The 23,464-nt window shown below is 37.6% G+C and overlaps 1 protein-coding gene across 1 annotated transcript in view; it reads right to left on the bottom strand.

The window, feature by feature from the left end:
• Nucleotides 1–23,464, bottom strand: part of LOC133634267 (uncharacterized) — a 114,458-nt gene that overhangs the window by 62,603 nt on the left and 28,391 nt on the right. The window contains exon 5 of the mRNA XM_062027394.1: nucleotides 15,127–15,191. Within this exon, the coding sequence (XP_061883378.1) occupies nucleotides 15,127–15,191 (65 nt within the window). The remainder of the gene's footprint in view (nucleotides 1–15,126; nucleotides 15,192–23,464) is intronic.

The raw sequence follows: 23,464 nt of genomic DNA, 5'->3' as shown, positions 1-23,464 counted from the left end.
AGATAAAGATTGTAAAAGCCAACAGGGGTAAAAGTTAGGACCACAGTCCAGATTGTGTAGGGGGGCTAACTAGACAATCAGATGGACAGTGGCTATACAGTATTATACAAGTCTAAATTTAGTCTAGCTTTTCCAACCCAATTTTGTGTAGCCCACCTTTGTGAAATGTGTGGGACTTTTAACCAAAGCGACATACACTACCGTTCAAAAGTTTGGGGTCACATTGAAATGTCCTTATTTTTTAAGGAAAAGCACTGTACTTTTCAATGAAGATAACTTTAAACTAGTCCTAACTTTAAATAAATACACTCTATACATTGCTAATGTGGAAATGACTATTATAGCTGCAAATGTCTGGTTTTTGGTGCAATATCTACATAGGTGTATAGAGGCCCATTTCCAGCAACTATCACTCCAGTGTTCTAATGTTACAATGTGTTTGCTCATTGGCTCAGAAGGCTAATTGATGATTAGAAAACCCTTGTGCAATCATGTTCACACATCTGAAAACAGTTTAGCTCGTTACAGAAGCTACAAAACTGACCTTCCTTTGAGCAGATTGAGTTTCTGGAGCATCACATTTGTGAGGTCAATTAAACGCTCAAAATGGCCAGAAAAAGAGAACTTTCATCTGAAACTCGACAGTCTATTCTTGTTCTTACAAATGAAGGCTATTCCACAAAATTGTTTGGGTGACCCCAAACTTTTGAACGGTAGTGTATATAATAAAAAATACTGTACATATAACACAATCACTGTAAACATGATCATTTAAGGGAAGAATGTAATACATAATATCAATACAAAGTGTCAAGAGACAGAATAAACTCTCTGCTGCTGCAGCAACAGAGATACAGTCTATAGGTCCCTAAGATATATAGATATCTAATGTATTCATACATTGTTTATTGTGACAGTTTGACCCCACACTGTCACTGTTTGACCTTTGGACTTCCTCACAAACCGTGCACATTTGTTGGGAAGCTCAACATGGACAAACTACAAACATTCAATCTTGTTAGCTAGTGAAAAGCATGTGCTCAACAAACAAATTGTTACCTGTCACCCACCATGGCTCTGAACAGTTGACTAAAAGAGTCAGGGTGGGGTTGAGGGCGTTATATAGGTGAACACACCTGCATTCACTAATTAGGCCAAATTTGGGTCGAACCATGATTATCAAAAGCTGGGTATTACAGAAGGACACTGGACATTTGAAAGTTGTGTTGTCTAAAGCCTGAATATACTGTGTACAAAAATGACTGCTCTACACATGCAAAAGTACTATGTGAATACTTTTTAGACATGTGATGGTTATTTATGGTGTAATTTGCAAAATAACTGTTTTCTTAATTCTGCTGCCTTGGCATTCGGAGTCCTTTACGAGCATTCAAGTACTGGCCTGCAAGTTTAGCAACAGTAAGTCCGTCTTCTGGCTCATGTTCCTTCACCCAAGTCTTCATTTCGTTGGGCAGCATGCGAAGCATTTGCTCCAGAATGAAGAGCTCTGCAATGTCTTCTTTGGAATGCTGCTCTGGCTTGATCCATCTTCTGTAGAGACCTTTGAGTCTGTTGTGAGTCTCCTTCACGTGCCACACAACCATGCTAAGGTTAGCTGCTATGGAGGTGGTCTACAAGGTGGACGACTGCCAGGTGAGTCTCCTTCACGTGCCACACAACCATGCTAAGGTTAGCTGCTATGGAGGTGGTCCACATTGTGACTCGGGTGTGCTGCGGGGCTCCATGTTGACAGTGTGACGCCCTCCAGGGGGGACATTAATGCTCTCAGGTGGTCGGCCTGACCTCTCGTCACTCAAGAAGTGTCCGAGACAACAAGAAGTGTCAGAGACAAGAAGAAGTGTCAGAGACAACAAGAAGTGTCACAGACAACAAGAAGTGTCAGAGACAAGAAGAAGTGTCAGAGATGACTTTCGGAGTCTTGATACTCCTTAGTGGGAAGGCCTCGGGAAATCTGGTGGCATAGTCACAGAGGACAAGGATGTATTCATGGCCTCCACTGCTTTTCTCCAGGGGTCCAACGATATCCATTGCAATCCTCCGGAAAGGAACATCAATGAGAGGAAGAGGGAGTAGTGGGGCTTTCTCAGGTCGTCTCGGAGAGGTCTTCTGGCACTGTAGACAGGTTTGACAGTACTCAATAACATCTTTGACCATTAAAGGCCAAAAGAAGCGAGCTTTGACTCGAGCAAGAGTCTTGTCTTGCCCAAGATGACCAGCCCAAGGTATGGAATGAGCAAGATGCAGTACAAGGGGCCTACAGCCGGTAGGGACCACCAAGCGATTCTCTGACTGATCTGCTACATACAGAACTCCATCCTCCAAGACATACTTTTCACCCTGGTTTGGCTGCAAGGGGATGTTTGCATCTTTCATCTTAGCCAGCAGGGGAGCCAGTGAGACGTCAGCTCTCTGTAGCTCTCGGATGTCTTCAGGTACTTGCCACTCTTCATCAGGTTTCAAGCTTGACACATTACCCAACAGTGGAGTACCTTGGATTTTCTCCAGGCGGCGCTGGCTCTTACTTTTGGGCGGGCCCTTCTGACCACCCTGGCATAGAGAAGGGTCCAAGTCAGGAAGAGGCTCCAGCCCTATCTTGGCTGTCTGGGCACGGGTGAGTACTGGATAAGCCTCTTGAATGGCTGGAATAAAACTGGACTTCACTTTCTGCGTGTGTGTCTGATGAACAAGATCATGCAGAATAGGCAAGTCTCTGCCCAAGATCATGTCATGGGGCATGTGATCAAGAACCCCCACACGGAGCAAGAAAGCCTGGTCATCGATGACGATGGTCACATCAGCCACGGGATATATTATTTGATCACCATGGACACATTGAATGGCTGTGGCATGCTGATAGTCAAGATTACCAAGTGACACAAAAGAATGGTTCAACAGTGTCATGGAGCTACCTGTGTCCAACAATGCTTGCACTGGACGGCCATTAACACAAGCTGGCACCATGATAGGTTTGGCCTCAGGTTCAGAATTGGGTGCAAGAGCAGGTGCCATGACTGAAGCTGGGACAGATGGATGGGGAACATGACAGAAGCTGGACAGCTTGGGACCTTTCAAGGGGCAGACTGGGGCTCGATGCCCTGGCTGTTGGCAGTGGTAGCAGATGAGATCCTTCACTGGACTCTGTCTCGGGAGCAGTCTGTTGTCCCCTGAGGTGCTATAACCACCTGCTTTCTGCACACCTCTTTGGTGTGACAGGTCGGCTGCACCTTGGGCTGCTACACGGTTGTTCTGCCAACAGCCAGGGCATCGAGCCCCAGTCTGCCCCTTGAAAGGTCCCAAGCTGTCCAGCTTCTGTCATGTTCCCCATCCATCTGTCCCAGCTTCAGTCATGGCACCTGCTCTTGCACCCAATTCTGAACCTGAGGCCAAACCTGTCATGGAGCTACCTGTGTCCAACAATGCTTGCACTGGACGGCCATTAACACAAGCTGGCACCATGATAGGTTTGGCCTCAGGTTCAGAATTGGGTGCAAGAGCAGGTGCCATGACTGAAGCTGGGACAGATGGATGGGGAACATGACAGAAGCTGGACAGCTTGGGACCTTTCAAGGGGCAGACTGGGGCTCAATGCCCTGGCTGTTGGCAGTGGTAGCAGATGAGATCCTTCACTGGACTCCAGTCTCTCAGGAGGCGTGGGTTCGAATCCCACCGCTGCCACCATATGTCACACCCCGCCTCGGGTGAAGGTAATGTAACCGTTGCAAACCAGACTTTCAAATCAAGGATGGCAAGGCACGCAGTTGGTAACAGTTTACAAACATTTATTGAAATCCCAAAAAAGTGTTTCTATAAATGTTTGTAAACTGTTACCAACTGCGTGCCTTGCCATCCTTGATTTGAAAGTCTGGTTTGCAACGGTTACATTACCTTCACCCGAGGCGGGGTGTGACATTTATGTAGGATATACGCATGTATATATAACCTAATCATATTGTTTCTTCATTTTAAAAATAGCTGACCGTTTTTTTACCCCCTTCTCTGGGATTATACTCCCAGTTTTGATCTTGGACGTCTGGTCACTTATAGCATATAAGAATATTCTATTACTGTTAAGCAAACTATGCATAATAAAACACGCCAAAACATGTGTCCTTTATCATAGCTACACGTGTGACAAAAAACCGTGTGGAAATCAGTGGTATTCAGTGAGGTAAGATGAATTAACCCTTGCGTAATGTTCATATTGTTGTTACTCAGCCAGCGTTTGTGGGTCTGATGGACCCGTTGCATTTTATGTTCAAATACTGAACAGATGTTTACCTTATCCCAATATACATCTGTTCAGTATTTTAACAAAAAAGTGTTTGATTGTGAGGCATTAAAAGCCACAAAATGCAACGGGTCCATCAGACCCACAAACGCTGGCTGAGTAACAACAATATGAACGTTGCACGGATAATTTCTCTGCCAGTTTCTGCATCCCACAGGGATTCTTCTTTTGTGTTTCTGTACCTGCGGTTCCCACACAAGGTTGCAACATTGTCTGTCAACACTGTCTGCTCTCATTTTCTCGCACATTTGACCCTCTGATGTTCTGTGTACCTACACTCTGTCCTCCTCCTGTCTAGGCCTGCTGTGTGTGTGTGTGTGTGTGTGTGTGTGTGTGTGTGTGTGTGTGTGTGTGTGTGTGTGTGTGTGTGTGTGTGTGTGTGTGTGTGTGTGTGTGTGTGTGTGTGTGTGTGTGTGTGTGTGTGTGTGTGTGTGTGTGTGTGTGTGTGTGTGTGCGCGCGCGTGTGTGTGTGTGTGTGTGTGTGTGTGTGTGTGTGTGGTACACAAAACATCAATTTCCACACTTCTATTAGTCCAGTGGACCTGGACATCTTATATGTAATAGAAATGTGTATGGTGTGTGGTCATTAAACATGTATTCTGATATATGTTCAGTGTTTCCCACACATTCCTTTTTTTTTTTGTCCTGTCCAGCTTCTCAGGCAAATCATATAGTTGATGTATTATTATTATTTATTATTATTTATTATTTAGACATTTATGTAGATGCCCATATAGGCTGTTCAGATTTACTTTACAAAAGAGAAGTGTAGGATACTTCTCTTGTTGCCTTATTTGTATTTGACCACTACTGTTTTTTGTTTATTTGTTACTGACTGTGGCAGGACACCTCTGCCTCTGTTTCACTTTATGTTGCTGGTAAATAATATGGTTGTAGTAGTAGGCTAAAGTTAAATTATTTAGTATGCACTAATTAAAGGGGCAGAGCTTTAAGAGACATTTTAGCTTTTATATTTTATAAGATATATTTTTTGTAAGAACCACAATTAATACATATATTTCAGTGAATAACTTGTTGTTCAAATCTGTATATAAATATGTACATAAAGTGTTGTAATTATATTGTAAAATGGATGGACGTTTAAAACAAAACTGTTATTATTAATTAGTAAGTATACATTTTTTTAGCCTTTTTAGAGAAAATCATATCATTGTAGTAAATTATGCAAATTACTCAATGATGTCATGGTGACCACGCCCATAGCCACGCCCCCACCGCCACAGGTATCTTGGCAGTTTATGGGAAACACTGATGTTCTTCACAGAACATGAGCCAAAGTCAGTGAGTCTCAGTTTGAAAAATGTATTAATTGTATAATTTTTCTTTTAATAAAAAATGAAAACAGACCCGAACACCACACAAGGGTTAAATGCGCTGACAGTTCATTGCTCCTGCCAAATTAAATGCACTGAGTGGAGCGGTTCACCACTCCAAGATGGCGGCCCCGCGTCTCGTCAGCGCCAGTAGGCAGTAGCGGTCGATGCTGCGTCTACTTATAAGATGTCTATGAGTCACACCACTCGCTACACTAATGGCTGCCATGTTGGCTCCACCGCGCTCCTGGATCACTCGCTAACACGCTAACGCAGTGCAGCCGGCGATTAGCTCCTTGTGAATCCATTAACTTTACGAGCGCTGGCGGAGTGACAGCAAAATGAACGTCGGAGCGAAGCGGCCGGCGTTGTTTGCGCTTGGCAGCGACGGAGAATGATGCACGTTGCCGCAAGCTGTCGTTTTGTCCGCGCTGACAATAAACCACCTGCTCCCTTTGTCGGCTGCTGGCGTCGCCGAGGGGAACGCCGCTCGCAATCAAGGACTAATTATCCACGCGGCGAGAGTACAGCTCCTTTGGATGGCGTCGGTAGCGACGAGGCGGCCGACCACGCGTGCGAATCTGCCGCCTTGTCGTGCTGAAACCACACAACAAAAACAATCTGCAACTGATTAGTACTTTTTTAAAAACAAGTGAAACGTCAAAATTCAAAGAGTATTTTATTTTAAAACCAGGACCACCATTTTGGGGAAAATCTCCTTCGACACGTTCCCAGCAGGCACAAGACATTGAAACAACGTTGAGAACTTGTTGAATTAGGTCCTGACGTTGAGCAACTCAAACATAACGTTGAAACAACATGCTTTTTGACGACGTTTCATCAATGTTGGGTTGTGACGTTGATTTGACTAAGGCTGCAGCTAACGATTATTTTTCTATCGATTAATCTATAGATTTTTTTTTTTAATTTTTCGATTAATCGATTGATCTATAGATATTTTTTTCCGATTAATCTATAGATTATTTTTCCTTTTACCGATTATTTTTTTATTCAAAATGAAGATGAAAAAATAAATGTAGGCCAGTTTTTTCAAAAAGGCATGGCTTTTATTTACAAAAAAAAAGAAGTATGGCCACTCAGTCAACATTGACAATAACATGACTAAATATTCTGTAACAATGTAAACATTTAAAACTTTTAACCTTTAACAAAATTAAAAGTAGCTTATTTGCTTTTTAATGTGCAAATATAAAAGTCAACATCCAGTGCAAATCTTAATATTCTGCAATAGTATAAGCATTTCAAAAGTAAAAGTATTGCTTATTTGCTAAAATGTGCAAAAATAAAGATAAACATCCAATACAAAAAAATGCCAATCTAAATATTCTGGAGCACTGTAAACATTAAGTATTGCTTTTAAAATGTGCAAAATAAACATCCAGTCCAACACAGTACACAATAACCAATTCTACTCATTCCAGTGAGTGACTAACAGTTGTAATGAAGAAAAGTTAGCATGTCTACATGCTCTGGTTCTTTTCTTGTTTACAATATTCCCAGCAGCTGAAAATAGGCGCTCAGAAGGGGTCGATGTGGCTGGAACTGAGAAGTAATTAGCCTTCACCTCAAGCCAGGACTGCGAGTGAGCTGAGCTGCAGTTTAAGTTTCTAGAAGGTCAACAGGCTCATAGTGATGTTACTAGTAGTTGACTGGGAGGTGTTTATTATCATTTGGGGAGAGTCCGCTGCCTGATGCTCACCTGCTAAACACCTATCTGCTCCACGCTGAAGCGCTGACTACATGCGCTCTGAATACACACTGCTGATTGGCTGGTAACGCTCTGAATATGCACTGCTGATTGGCTGATAATGCTTTGTGTGTACCAATCAGATGGTTGTGTGGGTGGGACAATGCTGCGTGCTGAGACAGAGGCAGAAGGAGCAAAGCAGCTTGTTAAGACTTTAGCAGCTAAAGTTAGCTTTAGCTTAGAAACTCGTTCGGTACACCCCTGTACCGAACCGAAAGCCCCGTACCGAAACGGTTCAATACAAAACACGTACCGTTACACCCCTAGCAGATACAAATGACACATTCATGTTTTTGTGTAATGATGACAACGTATGCTCACGCGGACGATTGACTAGTTGATGGTTGATGGTTTTCTTTTCAAATGTTGGTTCATAGCCGTTGTGCTGCTATGATAGGCCATTTCCGCTCGACACAGTGTGCATACAACAACATTATTAGGCCGTGTATTGAAATACTCCCACAATTTTGACGACTTTTGGCGTGATTTTTCCCCCTCGCTCGCACCGCTCGCATCGTCTGCTTTGATCGTCTGCTTTGCGCTTCGCCATGACGGTAGTGTGACGTAAATATGCGACGCGTTGACGCACAAAAACGGCGTCGACGTATTTACGTAACCAATGACGTCGATGCGTCGTTTCAGCCTTAGATTTGACCATTAAAGTTTGGTCATTTCCCAACCAATATTCTACAACACAAATACAACATTGAAAGAACATACTTTTGGACAACGTTTCATCAATGTTGGGTTGTGACGTGGATTTGACCATTGAATTTTTGTCATTTCCCAACCAATTGTCTACAACTCAAACATAATGTTGAAACAACCTGCTTTTTGACTACGTTTAATCAATGTCAAGTTGTGACGGGGATTTGACAATTGAATTTTGGTAATTTCCCAACCAATATTCTACAACAAAAATACAACGTTGAAACAACATACTTTTTGACAACGTTTCATCAATGTTGGGTTGTGATGTTGGTTTGACCATTAAAGTTTGGTCATTTCCCAACCAATATTCTACAACACAAATACAACATTGAAACAACGGCTTTTTAGGCTGTTATTTCCTCTTTACTGTTTTGAATTCCCGCAAAGTAGTAATTGTTATTCATAAGTGGAATATTTTTATAGTCATAACATTAAAACAACTGTTTATGACCTTCTGAATACAGTTTACAACATTACGAGAGCCCCCCCAGACATGAAATAGCACACCTTTAGTCACTTTTACACTTGTTTCATCCAATATAGTACACATTAGAGCCGGACGATATGGGAAAAAAAATATGAATCATGATTATTTTTGCTTCGTATTGAAATGACGATTAATAACACAATTATTTATTCATTTCAAAATGATTTCTTGTACCACCAAAACTCAACTTTAATTATAATTTAAAATAACAATGGATATACCTTTTAAACAAGTAACATAATAGTGACAACAATAAGTTACAATAACAATATAATAAGACAATAAATTCAGTTTTTCCTTTAACTTTTTTCAAATTCAAACTTTTACTTTTTAAATTCCGTTTTTTTTATACCTTTAACATTTATTCTATCACCATAGACCGTGTGCTTTTAATGTCATGATTACAAAAATTGAAATGTTAAAATCCTCACATTTATTGGTGCGATACGTCTTTGAACAATGTTTTCCACATTTTGTTATATTACAGCTTTATTCCGTAATAGAATACATTCATGTTTGTCCTCAAAATTCTACAGACAATACCCCATAATGACAACATTTTTCAATTGCAGCTTAATTAAAAAAAAAAACTTATCACATGTACGTATGTATTCATGCATCTTTGGTGCCTGGCTCCTCTTCCCCGACCCTCCCCTACGGTATGGTCGCATATCCGTGATGTCACGATGCTGTTAATGGTGGCGACCGCAGCAAACGTAAAAGCCACAGGACTGATGAGGATATAAGTAGGGATGTCCGATAATGGCTTTTTTGCCGATATCCGATATTCCGATATTGTCCAACTCTTAATTACCGACACCGATATCAACCGATACCGATATATACAGTCGTGTAATTAACACATTATTATGCCTAATTTGGACAACCTGGTATGGTGAAGATAAGGTCCTTTTTTAAAAATAAAATAAAATAAAATAAGATAAATAAATTTAAAACATTTTCTCGAATAAAAAAGAAAGTAAAACAATATAAAAACAGTTACATAGAAACTAGTAATTAATGAAAATGAGTACAATTAACTGTTAAAGGTTAGTACTATTAGTGGACCAGCAGCATGACAATCATGTGTGCTTACGGACTGTATCCCTTGCAGACTGTATTGATATATAATGTAGGAACCAGAATATTAATAACAGAAAGAAACAACCCTTTTGTGTGAATGAGTGTAAATGGGGGAGGGAGTTTTTTTGGGTTGGTGCACTAATTGTAAGTGTATCTTGTGTTTTTTATGTTGATTTAATTTTTTTTTAAAAACATACCGATAATAAAAAAAACGATACCGATAATTTCCGATATTACATTTTAATGCATTTATCTCTAGATATAAGTAACGCTTATACCGTGAGACAGTTTTCAGCCATAAGGCCCGGCCCAAGTAACACGTTGCCCCCTGCTGGCCATTACACGCAGCACAGATTACAGCAGGACAAAGCAACAACAACAAAAAAGCTTTTGTGCTTTCATCTCGGTCGTCTTCTTGTTCCCCTCGGAGCACTTCCGCCTTGCTCCGTCCCGTCTGAACGAGTCGAAGAAGCCGCGCTAATTAACACCGCGACGAGAGCGACGCCAGTCAGAAAGGCGACTTCAAAAACGCCACGCTGACATCCTTTTTTTCCCACTCGGAGAACAATCGCTCCAATTACGCCGGTTTGCTTCGCCCGCTTTGCTTCAAGGAGTCGACGAGGCCGTTGCCGTGGAGACGGTTTTCCCCGACACGAGTAAAGTTTCGGATGGCGCTTAAGCCGGTGACAAGCACGCTATGTCGCTGTGAGGGATGTTGTGGCTTTACAGGGGGGGGGGGGGGAGAAAGCACAAACATTTTTAATTAGGAAAAAAAAGAAAAGTGCAGTCGTTAAAAACACAGGAGGAAGTTAAATTGTTGTACCTGTGCTCTCGGAATTGTGTTAAAACTGCTAAAAAGCCTGCTATCTAATTAGCAACATTGCTTCCCTGGGTGTGTGTGTGTGTGTGTGTGTGTGTGTGTTTGTGTGTTGCATTGCTTTCATTTGATGCACACAATGAGAAAGTAATAAGTGGCATTCATCACCGGGAAGCTTATACCACATTTAAAAAAAACATTTTTGGCTTTCGCTCGCCGTGATGTCATTGAAAAGTAAATCTAACGCTGCTCTGACTTAACTCCTTCAGTCTTTGACAGAAACGCTTCTTGTTTTCGTTATTGTCTTTCGGCGGCGAGGGACATTCGGTTGGATACATGTGTGTACCCCATACTTGCCAACTTTGAGACCTCCGAATTCGGGAGATGGGGGGGTGTATATATTTTCAAGTATTTCTTATATATATATTATATATATACTGTATATATAAATAATCCGTTTATGAATGAGTATATCCGTTCGGCCACCGTGTTCAATGGAGAAGTCTGATCTACAAAATGTGCATGCAGCAATATATCCCTTCCCCTTCCAACTGTCCTGGATGAACTGAAATTTTTTTTTCCAATCATTTTGGAACTTGCAAGCGTACTTCTTCTTCTTACTCGTCGTCGCCATGTCTCTTCTTCGTTCTTCTGCTTCGTCTCTGTTATGTTTTTGGACATTACTACTTGCCGTAGTTTTGAAGCAATGCATGATGGTAATCCGGATGTTGTGTGTCAGTGTATTAACGTGCCGGCTGGAATAAACATACGCTGAGAAATAGCTCTGTGCCTGCCTACTTTATGGGTTATAGATTAACCTATGGATAACGGAGACATATAATAGTCTCCTTTTCAGGTGAGAGAGGACGCTAAAACTTAAAATAGGAAAAAGTCGCAATTTTGAGGGGAAAAAAACTCATCATAAACATTTTGTTTTTCTACGTAAAATTAAAAAAACAGTCAAAACAAAAAAGTTAAAATAGTCTTGAAAGAAACTTTGTGAATTACAAATACACAAAAAGTTACATTTAAAATATATATTTAAAAAAAAACTTAAAATAGGAAAAAATCGCAAGTTTGAGGGGAAAAAAACTCATCATAAACATTTTGTTTTTCTACGTAAAATTAAAAAAATAGTCAAAACAAAAAAGTTAAAATAGTCTTGAAAGAAACTTTGTGAATTATAAATACTCAAAAAGTTACATTTAAAATATATATTTAAAAAAAAACTTAAAATAGGAAAAAAATCGCAATTTTGAGGGGAAAAAACTCAACATCATAAACATTTTGTTTTTCTACGTAAAATTTTAAAAATAGTCAAAACAAAAAAGTTAAAATAGTCTTGAAAGAAACTTTGTGAATTACAAGTACACAAAAAGTTACATTTAAAATACATATTTTAAAAAAAACTTAAAATAGGAAAAAAATCGCAATTTTGAGGGGAAAAAAACTCAACATCATAAACATTTTGTTTTTCTACGTAAAATTTAAAAAATAGTCAAAACAAAAAAGTTAAAATAGTCTTGAGAGAAACTTTGTGAATTATAAATACACAAAAAGTTACATTTAAAATATATATTTTAAAAAAAAACTTAAAATAGGAAAAAATCGCAATTTTGAGGGGAAAAAAACTCAACATCATCATAAAAATTTTGTTTTCCTACGTAAAATTTAAAAAATAGTCAAAACAAAATAAGTTAAAATAGTCTTGAAAGAAACTTTGTGAATTATAAATACACAAAAAGTTACATTTAAAATATATATTTTAAAAAACCTTAAAATAGGAAAAAGTTGCAATTTTGAGGGGAAAGAAACTCATCAACATTTTGTTTTTCTACGTAAGATTTAAAAAATAGTCAAAACAAAAAAGTTAAAATAGTCTTGAAAGAAACTTTGTGAATTATAAATACACAAAAAGTTACATTCAAAATATATATATTAAAAAAAACTTAAAATAGGAAAAAGTCGCAATTTTGAGGGGAAAGAAACTCAACATCATAAAAATTTAGTTTTTCTACGTAAAATTTTAAAAATAGTCAAAACAAAACAGTTAAAATAGTCTTGAAAGAAACTTTGTGAATTATAAATACACAAAAAGTTACATTTAAAATATATATTTTTAAAAAAAACTTAAAATAGGAAAAAATCGCAATTTTGAGGGGAAAAAAACAACATCATCATAAAAATTTAGTTTTTCTACGTAAAATTTAAAAAATAGTCAAAACAAAAAAGTTAAAATAGTCTTGAAAGAAACTTTGTGAATTATAAATACACAAAAAGTTAAATTTAAAATATATATTTAAAAAAAAACTTAAAATAGGAAAAAATCGCAATTTTGAGGGGAAAAAAACTCAACATAATCATAAAAAAATGTGTTTTCCTACGTAAAATTTTAAAAATAGTCAAAACAAAAAAGTTAAAATAGTCTTGAAAGAAACTTTCTGAATTATAAATACACAAAAAGTTACATTTAAAATATATATTTTAAAAAACCTTAAAATAGGAAAAAGGCGCAATTTTGAGGGGAAAAAACTCATCATAAACATTTTGTTTTTCTACGTAAGATTTTAAAAATAGTCAAAACAAAAAAGTTAAAATAGTCTTGAAAGAAACTTTGTGAATTATAAATACACAAAAAGTTACATTTAAAATATATATTTAAAAAAAACCTTCGCAATTTTCAGGGGAAAAAAACTCAACATCATCATAAACATTTTGTCTTCTGAAAGCAATAGTGTTTAAAAAAATAGATAAATAAAATCAATAGTGTTCTTGCCTTGTCCTAAAACAACTAAAACTTTTGACATTTTCAAGAAGTTAAAAATTGCGGCCGTGATAAGGACCATTTGAACTCAAAACAAATAGGGTTCTCGCCTGCATGTGTCAACATTCCGACTTGAACCCACAATAACAAACTATTTAAATGTGTTTGTACAGCAGGTGGCGCTGTGTTCATAATCCATGAGAAAAATGTAGTCCGCCAACATGGTTAGCCTCAAAAGAGCTCACGACAACAAGCCTGGGATCTTCAAAACTAGTTACTTAGCGAGACTTAACGACCAGGTAACACGCTTCCAGGTGCCGATACGACCACAGTTAATGGCCTGCGGCAGGTAGCATGTTATGGTCAGATTGTGTGTTGGAATGTGCGCTAAAGCAGCTGACACCGCGGCGCTGGCAACGATATGCAAATGAGCGGAGCGAGCGACAGCCACCGCCTGACGGATGACTGACAGCTGAGCGACAGGATCAGATTCGGCCCTCATGGCGGACTGACAATGTGACTTGTAGAACTAGAATACGTCGTTAGTGTGTTACTCCATGTCACCACTGACGCTGTAATTATTGCCGGGGCGTTTATTAACCTGAGTAAATTCCTCGACTTGAACCGCCACATAAAATGCCGGACAAACAGATTTAAGAACACTTTTTACCCGAGAGCAATAGTGTCGCTGAACACAAGACAAAAATGACTGTGCATGTGAGCTGTGTGCTTGGTATTTTTATGTATTTTTATCTACCGTATGTATCTATGTTCTTATGTTTTTATGTGTTATTATGAATTTACACTAAATTAGTTTTGCTTACAATTTCGTTATACAATGTACAATGACAATAAAGATATATTCTATTCTATTCTAATAAAATATCTACCAGCAACTCCCCAAAAAGTACAATTAAATCCTCCTTAGTCGTCACGTTTTCAGAAGACTTCTAAAGCAATCATTGGACGAGAGTCCTGTTAGAACAATGGGAGACCAAGCTTTCTGCTCCGCCGCTCCCAGTCTGTGGAACGCTCTCCCTGACCACCTGAGGGCACCACAGACTGTGGATGCTTTTAAAAAAGGCTTAAAACCCCTTCTTTTTTAAAGAGCCATTTTTTTAGATATATGCATACCAGTTCTAGCTATTAGGCTGTTCTCGTTTTTGTTTTAAATTATATATATATATATATATATTTTTTTTTTAATACACTGTAGCACTTTAAGGTTGTTTACTCAATGGAAAGTGCTTTTTACAAATAAAATCTATTACTATTATTATTATTATTATTATTGTTAGCCCCACCCACTGACTTTGACGGCAGCATTTGACAGATAAAATTAATTAATTAATCTGCCACATGGGTATTTTTTTTAATTAAATAAATGAATTTCACATTTATGAATTTAATTCAAATCATAATTAATTTGACACTTAATTATTTCAAGTTTAATGTATTTAATTTTGTCCCATTTGACCCTCCACGCAAAACACAGGCATTCAATAATGCAGCTCAAACACCATTCTTTAACCATTTAGAGTGCCATGAATGAAAACATTAACCATATAGTATTAAGTTGTAATGAACATTTCACTTTGATTCAATTCGATTCAGTTAAAAATATTCCGAGAAACGGGCTTAATAGCCAATGCTAACTGTCTCATATAAAAGCAATGGCAGTGGCTAGGTAGGCTAATGCATGATAAATGAACAGGAAGCTAAGCTAACAATAGCAAGACTGACAAATTGCGCAGTTTACGTCTAAATGAGCGCTACTTTCGGCCACGGTAGTTAGCTTAACTTCGACAGTTAATTTATTTAGTTTAAAAAACCGACAATTTAGAAAAACATACCTGCAGTAAAGTTGCTGAATCACAGCTGTCCGGCTCGCACTTCCGGTTAAAGACACCGTGATTGGCTGTGCTCGGTCAGGTGACTCAGTGACACGATGACGTAACCGAAAACAATAAGGAAGCCCATTTCTGCCACAAAAAAATAATAACCCAATGGTAAATCATAATTATGGCATACAGATCGATATTATGGGATACAAAAAAAATTGAAATTGTGAGATTAAAAAGTTAGAATTATGAGATGAAGACATAATAATGACATAAGAAAGTTGAAAATATGAAAATACGAGATAAAAATTGGATATAATGAGATAAGAAAGACATACTTATAAGATAAAAAAGTCGAAATTAAGTCAAAATTATGAGATAAAAAGTCACAATTAAAGAGAACAAAAGTCTAAATTATGAGATTTAAAAAAATTAACTTGTGAGATAAAAGGTAATAATTATGAGATAATAAGGTCATATTAATAAGATTTTTTTTTTAAAAGTTGAAATTATGTGATAAAAAGTCTAAAATATTAAATAAAAAGTCATACTTATGAGATAAAAAAATCGAAATAATGAAACAAAAAAGTCATAATTATAATATAAAAAGTCACATTTGTGAGATAAGAAAGTCAAAACTATGAGATAAAAAGTCACAATTATGAGAAGAAAATTCAAAATTATGAGAACAAAAAATTTAACTTTTGAGCTATAAGGTCATGATTATGAGATAATAGGGTCATATTAATGAGATTTTAAATAATGAAACAAAGAAGGCATAATTATGAGATTAAAAAAAATCTAAATTATGAGATATGAAAATCATAGTTATGAAATAAAAAGTCATAACTATGAGATCAAAAGTCAAAATGATGAGATAAAAAACTAAATTATAAGATAAAAAGTCATAATTATGAGATAAAAAGTCATAATTGTGTGACATAAAAAACACAATTATGAGATCAAAAGTCAAAATGATGAGATAAAAAACTAAATGGTTTATTTTGAGTCAGTTACTTTGTTGGCAAGGAGCCAATGATGACAACAGCTGTCCTGGTGTTGTATCTTCTTTTATTATCACATTTCTGAGTCTAAATAACAGTTGCAAGTCCAAGACGTTAGATGACAGTACTGTATAGTTCATCCTGTTTTTTAGTTGTGCCCTAAAAAGTGTCAATACTGTAAGTATTGTACTTATTATACGCACTAGCTGTTTGATTGTAACGTGCATCATCATTGTAGTTTTCATCAACAAATTTGGAGGTGTTGAACTCGCCATGTAAAATCGCTAATGCTAATCATTAGCATGCCAATAGCAAAGCTAACGTATGTTATCATTAAGCTAGCGCATTTTTGGAAGAGTGGAGCCCTACTTTTCTCACGTTGGTGCGTTGTTTTTTTTTGAGTCAGTTACTTTGTTGGCAAGGAGCCGATGATGACAACAGCTGTCCTGGTGGTGTATCTTCTTTTATTATCACATTTCTGAGTCTAAATAACAGTTGCAAGTCCAAGACGTTAGATGACAGTACTGTATAGTTCATCCTGTTTTTTAGTTGCGCCCTAAAAAGTGTCAGTACTGTAAGTATTGTACTTATTATACGCACTAGCTGTTTGATTGTAACGTGTATCTTCGTTGTAGTTTTCATCAACAAATTTGGAGGTGTTGAACTCGCCATGTAAAATCGCTAATGCTAATCATTAGCATGCCAATAGCAAAGCCAACGTATGTTATCATTAAGCTAGCGCATTTTTGGAAGAGTGGAGCCCTACTTTTCTCACGTTGGGGCGTTGTTGTTTTTTGAGTCAGTTACTTTGTTGGCAAGGAGCCGATGATGACAACAGCTGTCCTGGTGTTGTATCTTCTTTTATTATCACATTTCTGAGTATAAATAACAGTTGCAAGTCCAAGACGTTAGATGACAGTACTGTATAGTTCATCCTGTTTTTTAGTTGCGCCCTAAAAAGTGTCAATACTGTATGCATTATACTAATTATACGCACTAGCTGTTTGATTGTAACGTGCATCTTCGTTGTAGTTTTCATCAACAAATTTGGAGGTGTTGAACTCGCCATGTAAAATCGCTAATGCTAATCATTAGCATGCCAATAGCAAAGCCAACGTATGTTATCATTAAGCTAGCGCATTTTTGGAAGAGTGGAGCCCTACTTTTCTCACGTTGGGGCGTTGTTGTTTTTTTGAGTCAGTTACTCTGTTGGCAAGGAGCCGATGATGACAACAGCTGTCCTGGTGTTGTATCTTGTTTAATTCCCACATTTCTGAGTGTAAATAACAGTTGCAAGTCCAAGACGTTAGATGACAGTACTGTATAGTTCATCCTGTTTTTTAGTTGTGCCCTAAAAAGTGTCAATACTATAAGTATTGTACTTATTATACGCACTAGCTGTTTGATTGTAACGTGCATCTTCGTTGTAGTTTTCATCAACAAATTTGGAGGTGTTGAACTCGCCATGTAAAATCGCTAATGCTAATCATTAGCATGCCAATAGCAAAGCCAACGTATGTTATCATTAAGCTAGCGCATTTTTGGAAGAGTGGAGCCCTACTTTTCTCACGTTGGGGCGTTGTTGTTTTTTGAGTCAGTTACTTTGTTGGCAAGGAGCCGATGATGACAACAGCTGTCCTGGTGTTGTATCTTGTTTAATTCCCACATTTCTGAGTGTAAATAACAGTTGCAAGTCCAAGACGTTAGATGACAGTACTGTATAGTTCATCCTGTTTTTTAGTTGCGCCCTAAAAAGTGTCAATACTGTAAGTATTGTACTTATTATACGCACTAGCTGTTTGATTGTAACGTGCATCTTCGTTGTAGTTTTCATCAACAAATTTGGAGGTGTTGAACTCGCCATGTAAAATCGCTAATGCTAATCATTAGCATGCCAATAGCAAAGCCAACGTATGTTATCATTAAGCTAGCGCATTTTTGGAAGAGTGGAGCCCTACTTTTCTCACGTCGGGGCGTTGTTGTTTTTTTGAGTCAGTTACTTTGTTGGCAAGGAGCCGATGATGACAACAGCTGTCCTGGTGTTGTATCTTGTTTAATTCCCACATTTCTGAGTGTAAATAACAGTTGCAAGTCCAAGACGTTAGATGACAGTACTGTATAGTTCATCCTGTTTTTTAGTTGCGCCCTAAAAAGTGTCAATACCGTAAGTATTGTACTTATTATACGCACTAGCTGTTTGATTGTAACGTGCATCTTCGTTGTAGTTTTCATCAACAAATTTGGAGGTGTTGAACTCGCCATGTAAAATCGCTAATGCTAATCATTAGCATGCCAATAGCAAAGCCAACGTATGTTATCATTAAGCTAGCGCATTTTTGGAAGAGTGGAGCCCTACTTTTCTCACGTTGGGGCGTTGTTGTTTTTTTGAGTCAGTTACTTTGTTGGCAAGGAGCCGATGATGACAACAGCTGTCCTGGTGTTGTATCTTGTTTAATTCCCACATTTCTGAGTGTAAATAACAGTTGCAAGTCCAAGACGTTAGATGACAGTACTGTATAGTTCATCCTGTTTTTTAGTTGCGCCCTAAAAAGTGTCAATACCGTAAGTATTGTACTTATTATACGCACTAGCTGTTTGATTGTAACGTGCATCTTCGTTGTAGTTTTCATCAACAAATTTGGAGGTGTTGAACTCGCCATGTAAAATCGCTAATGCTAATCAGTAGCATGCCAATAGCAAAGCCAACGTATGTTATCATTAAGCTAGCGCATTTTTGGAAGAGTGGAGCCCTACTTTTCTCACGTTGGGGCGTTGTTGTTTTTTTGAGTCAGTTACTTTGTTGGCAAGGAGCCGATGATGACAACAGCTGTCCTGGTGTTGTATCTTGTTTAATTCCCACATTTCTGAGTGTAAATAACAGTTGCAAGTCCAAGACGTTAGATGACAGTACTGTATAGTTCATCCTGTTTTTTAGTTGCGCCCTAAAAAGTGTCAATACCGTAAGTATTGTACTTATTATACGCACTAGCTGTTTGATTGTAACGTGCATCTTCGTTGTAGTTTTCGTCAACAAATTTGGAGGTGTTGAACTCGCCATGTAAAATCGCTAATGCTAATCATTAGCATGCCAATAGCAAAGCCAACGTATGTTATCATTAAGCTAGCACATTTTTGGAAGAGTGGAGCCCTACTTTTCTCACGTCGGGGTGTTGTTGTTTTTTTGAGTCAGTTACTTTGTTGGGAAGGAGCCGATGATGACAACAGCTGTCCTGGTGTTGTATCTTGTTTAATTCCCACATTTCTGAGTGTAAATAACGGTTGCAAGTCCAAGACGTTAGATGACAGTACTGTGTAGTTCATCCTGTTTTTTAGTTGCGCCCTAAAAAGTGTCAGTACTGTAAGTATTGTACTTATTATACGCACTAGCTGTTTGATTGTAACGTGCATCTTCGTTGTAGTTTTCATCAACAAATTTGGAGGTGTTGAACTCGCCATGTAAAATCGCTAATGCTAATCATTAGCATGCCAATAGCAAAGCTAACGTATGTTATCATTAAGCTAGCGCATTTTTGGAAGAGTGGAGCCCTACTTTTCTCACGTTGGGGCGTTGTTGTTTTTTTGAGTCAGTTACTTTGTTGGCAAGGAGCCGATGATGACAACAGCTGTCCTGGTGTTGTATCTTGTTTAATTCCCACATTTCTGAGTGTAAATAACAGTTGCAAGTCCAAGACGTTAGATGACAGTACTGTATAGTTCATCCTGTTTTTTAGTTGCGCCCTAAAAAGTGTCAATACTGTAAGTATTGTACTTATTATACGCACTAGCTGTTTGATTGTAACGTGCATCATCGTTGTAGTTTTCATCAACAAATTTGGAGGTGTTGAACTCGCCATGTAAAATCGCTAATGCTAATCATTAGCATGCCAATAGCAAAGCCAACGTATGTTATCATTAAGCTAGCGCATTTTTGGAAGAGTGGAGCCCTACTTTTCTCACGTTGGGGCGTTGTTGTTTTTTTGAGTCAGTTACTTTGTTGGCAAGGAGCCGATGATGACAACAGCTGTCCTGGTGTTGTATCTTGTTTAATTCCCACATTTCTGAGTGTAAATAACAGTTGCAAGTCCAAGACGTTAGATGACAGTACTGTATAGTTCATCCTGTTTTTTAGTTGCGCCCTAAAAAGTGTCAATACCGTAAGTATTGTACTTATTATACGCACTAGCTGTTTGATTGTAACGTGCATCTTCGTTGTAGTTTTCATCAACAAATTTGGAGGTGTTGAACTCGCCATGTAAAATCGCTAATGCTAATCAGTAGCATGCCAATAGCAAAACGCCAACGTATGTTAGCATCAAGCTAGCGCATTTTTGGAAAAGTGGAGCCCTACTTTTCTCACGTCGGGGCTTTTTTTTTTTTTTTTGTCAGTTACTTTGTTGGCATCGAAAATTGCAACATTACCAGGAGGCAGTTTGGCCGAGTCCGCTCTCAGTGCCGCTGGAGTGATCGGCAAGTGCTTGGCAGAAAGATCAGATGGCGAGCAGGGGTGGTGGGGGTATGATGAACACGACGGGCGGCGGCGAAAGCGAGAAGACGCACCCCCCCCCCCCCGAGAGAGGACGCCATGAGGGAGGTGTGAAATATTTACGAGACACAACTTGGGTTTGTTCGCGGCTGAAAAATGGATGAGTTCTCCGCCTGCACGCCTGCGGGGGCGACAAGCGGCGAACACACGGAGCGACACGTTCTCAAGGACGACGGCGTGAAAGTCTCGCCCTATACGTCGTCCTCGTATAATCGTACTTATTAAGGACGCTGCAAAGGCGGGATTTCAGTGCTGGGTGTGCTCAGGGGGTGTGCCTAATGTAGTGTCCGCTGAGGGTTGACTGGAGCGAGGTGGAACAACAACATTTATGCATGAAGGAGACTCCAGCAAATCCGAGATGCAAATGTCGCATGACTTATGCAAATATGAAATGATTGCGGCGTGCAGATGTGTTATGTTTAGATGGAAAATGTGTGTGTGTGTGTGTGTGTTTGCGTGCGTGTGTGTGTGTGTGTCAGGAGGTCACATTTCAGCCATAACTTATCGAGAAAATAATATACATGTCGGTTTTTAGGTTTTATCCGAGCCTAAAAGGCGAATCCCGTGCGGATCTCACATGAGATTTTGCAATGCAGTCTGCGGGAAATAATGGAAAGCGCCAGTCTACTGACGCTGTGATCAAAGTTGGAAGTACCGCAAAACACATTTCAAGATACTCGACACCTCTACTGCCGTCTGGCGGCTCAAGTGGACAGTGCAAACCCCATTCGTCACGTTTCATGTGTCAGGTAAACTGTGACGAATGGGGCCATTTGAATCCTCTTCCTACTGTACAAAGACAACTGTAATGACGATGTATTTCTTGATAGAAAAAACTGTGAAAAAATCATTTTAATACCGATTAGTTTCCTTGATAAAAAAAAAAAAGTGAAAAAGTAACTTTAATGATTGTTTTTCTTGATAAAAAAAAGTTTTAAAAAACTGTAATAATAATGGTTTTCCTTAATCAAAAACATTTAAAAACAACTGTAATAAATGATTGTTTCCTTGATAAAAAAAATATATATATAATAATTAGTTGAAAATAGCTATAATAATAATTGTTTTCCTCAATGGAAAAAAATATTTAAGAAAAACTGTAAAAAGACAAAAAAAAGTAGAAAAAATGAACAAATCTGTAAAATAAAAGTTTTTCTTGATTAAAAAAAAAAAAAACAGTTAAAAAATAACTAATACAATACCAATTGCTTTCTTGATAGAAAAACAGTTAACAATTCATACACAATCAAATGCTTTCTTGAACAAAAAAAAACTGTAGTAACAATTGATTTCCTTGATATAAAACAGTGGAAAAAAAACTTTAATGATTGGTTTCCTTGATAAAAAAAAAAGCTAAAAAAAACCCAACTAAAATAATAATTGTTTTCCTAATGAAAAAAAAAAAAAAAAATCCCTATATAAAAAATAGTACAAATAATAACGACTGCTTTCTTGATAAAAATAAATAAATAAATAAATAAAATGTTAAAAATAACTATAATAATAATTGTTTTCCTCAATGGAAAAACATTTAAGAAAAAATATTTTTCATTGTAAAAAAAAAACAGTTAAAATAACTTCAATAATAATGTTTTCCTTGATTAAAAAAAAGTAAAAAAAACTAACAAAACTGTAATAAAAAAAATTTCTTAATAAAAAAAATGTCTTAATAAAAAAACAGCTACAAAATAACTGTAATACAGATTATTTATCTTGATAAAAAACAGTGAAAAAACAACTTTAAGGATAGTTTTCCTTGATAAAAAAAAAAACTGTTAAAAAATCTATGGTAATAATTGTTTCCCCGGATGAAAAAAAAAAGTAATAACGATAATTTTCTTTGATTAAAAAAAAGTTAAAAAACAGTCAAAGATTTTTTCATAATTACAAAAAAGGAAGAAAAAAAATGTAATAACAAATTTATTTTCTTAATAAAAAACAGTAAAAAGAAAACCTGTAACAACTGGGGGTTCAATTCCCACCTTCTACCTTCCTAGTCACGTCCGTTGTGTCCTTGGGCAAGACACTTCACCCTTTGCCTCTGATGGCTGCTGGTTAGCGCCTTGCATGGCAGCTCCCGCCATCAGTGTGTGAATGTGTGTGTGAATGGGTGAATGTGGAAATAGTGTCAAAGCGCTTTGAGTACCTTGAAGGTAGAAAAGCGCTATACAAGTACAACCCATTTAAATCTGTAATAACGATTGTTTTCTTGTTAAAAAAATAAATAAAATAAAAACAGTCAAAAATTACGGAGCCCCTAAAGGGACATGGGAATTTATTTTTTTTTAGACATGTATCTCGTGGCCACGAGAAAGTATCTCGTGGCCACGAGAAAGTATCTCGTGGCCACGAGAAACTTTCTCGTGGCCACGAGAAACTTTTTATAAAAAAAAAAAAAAAAAAAAAAAATTAATATTTTTTTTTTTTTTTTTTTTTTTTTAATAAAAAGTTTCTCGTGGCCACGAGAAACTTTCTCGTGGCCACGAGAAAGTTTCTCGTGCGCACGAGAAACTTTCTCGTGGCCACGAGAAACTTTCTCGTGGCCACGAGAAACTTTCTCGTGGCCACGAGAAAGCTGGATGCGTGCTGATGGTTTAGTGTGTGTTAAAATGGCAGTTTAGGAGTTAATATGGCTGTATTTCCAGATAGGACTTTCCCCCATGTGTGTTGTGGCAAAATGTGAATGCTTGATTAGTAGGTGTGAGACAAACACTTTATCTTCCTGGTTATTGTAACGCTACGTGTTTGACATTATTTAAGACGTTATCATGCCCGGGAAAGGACAGTTTTCCTCTTCTGTGGC

Source organism: Entelurus aequoreus, linkage group LG18 (assembly GCF_033978785.1).
Source record: "Entelurus aequoreus isolate RoL-2023_Sb linkage group LG18, RoL_Eaeq_v1.1, whole genome shotgun sequence".
Lineage (NCBI taxonomy): Eukaryota > Metazoa > Chordata > Actinopteri > Syngnathiformes > Syngnathidae > Entelurus > Entelurus aequoreus.
Note: the sequence above shows the minus strand (reverse complement) of the source record. Positions and strands in the feature narration are given on the sequence as shown.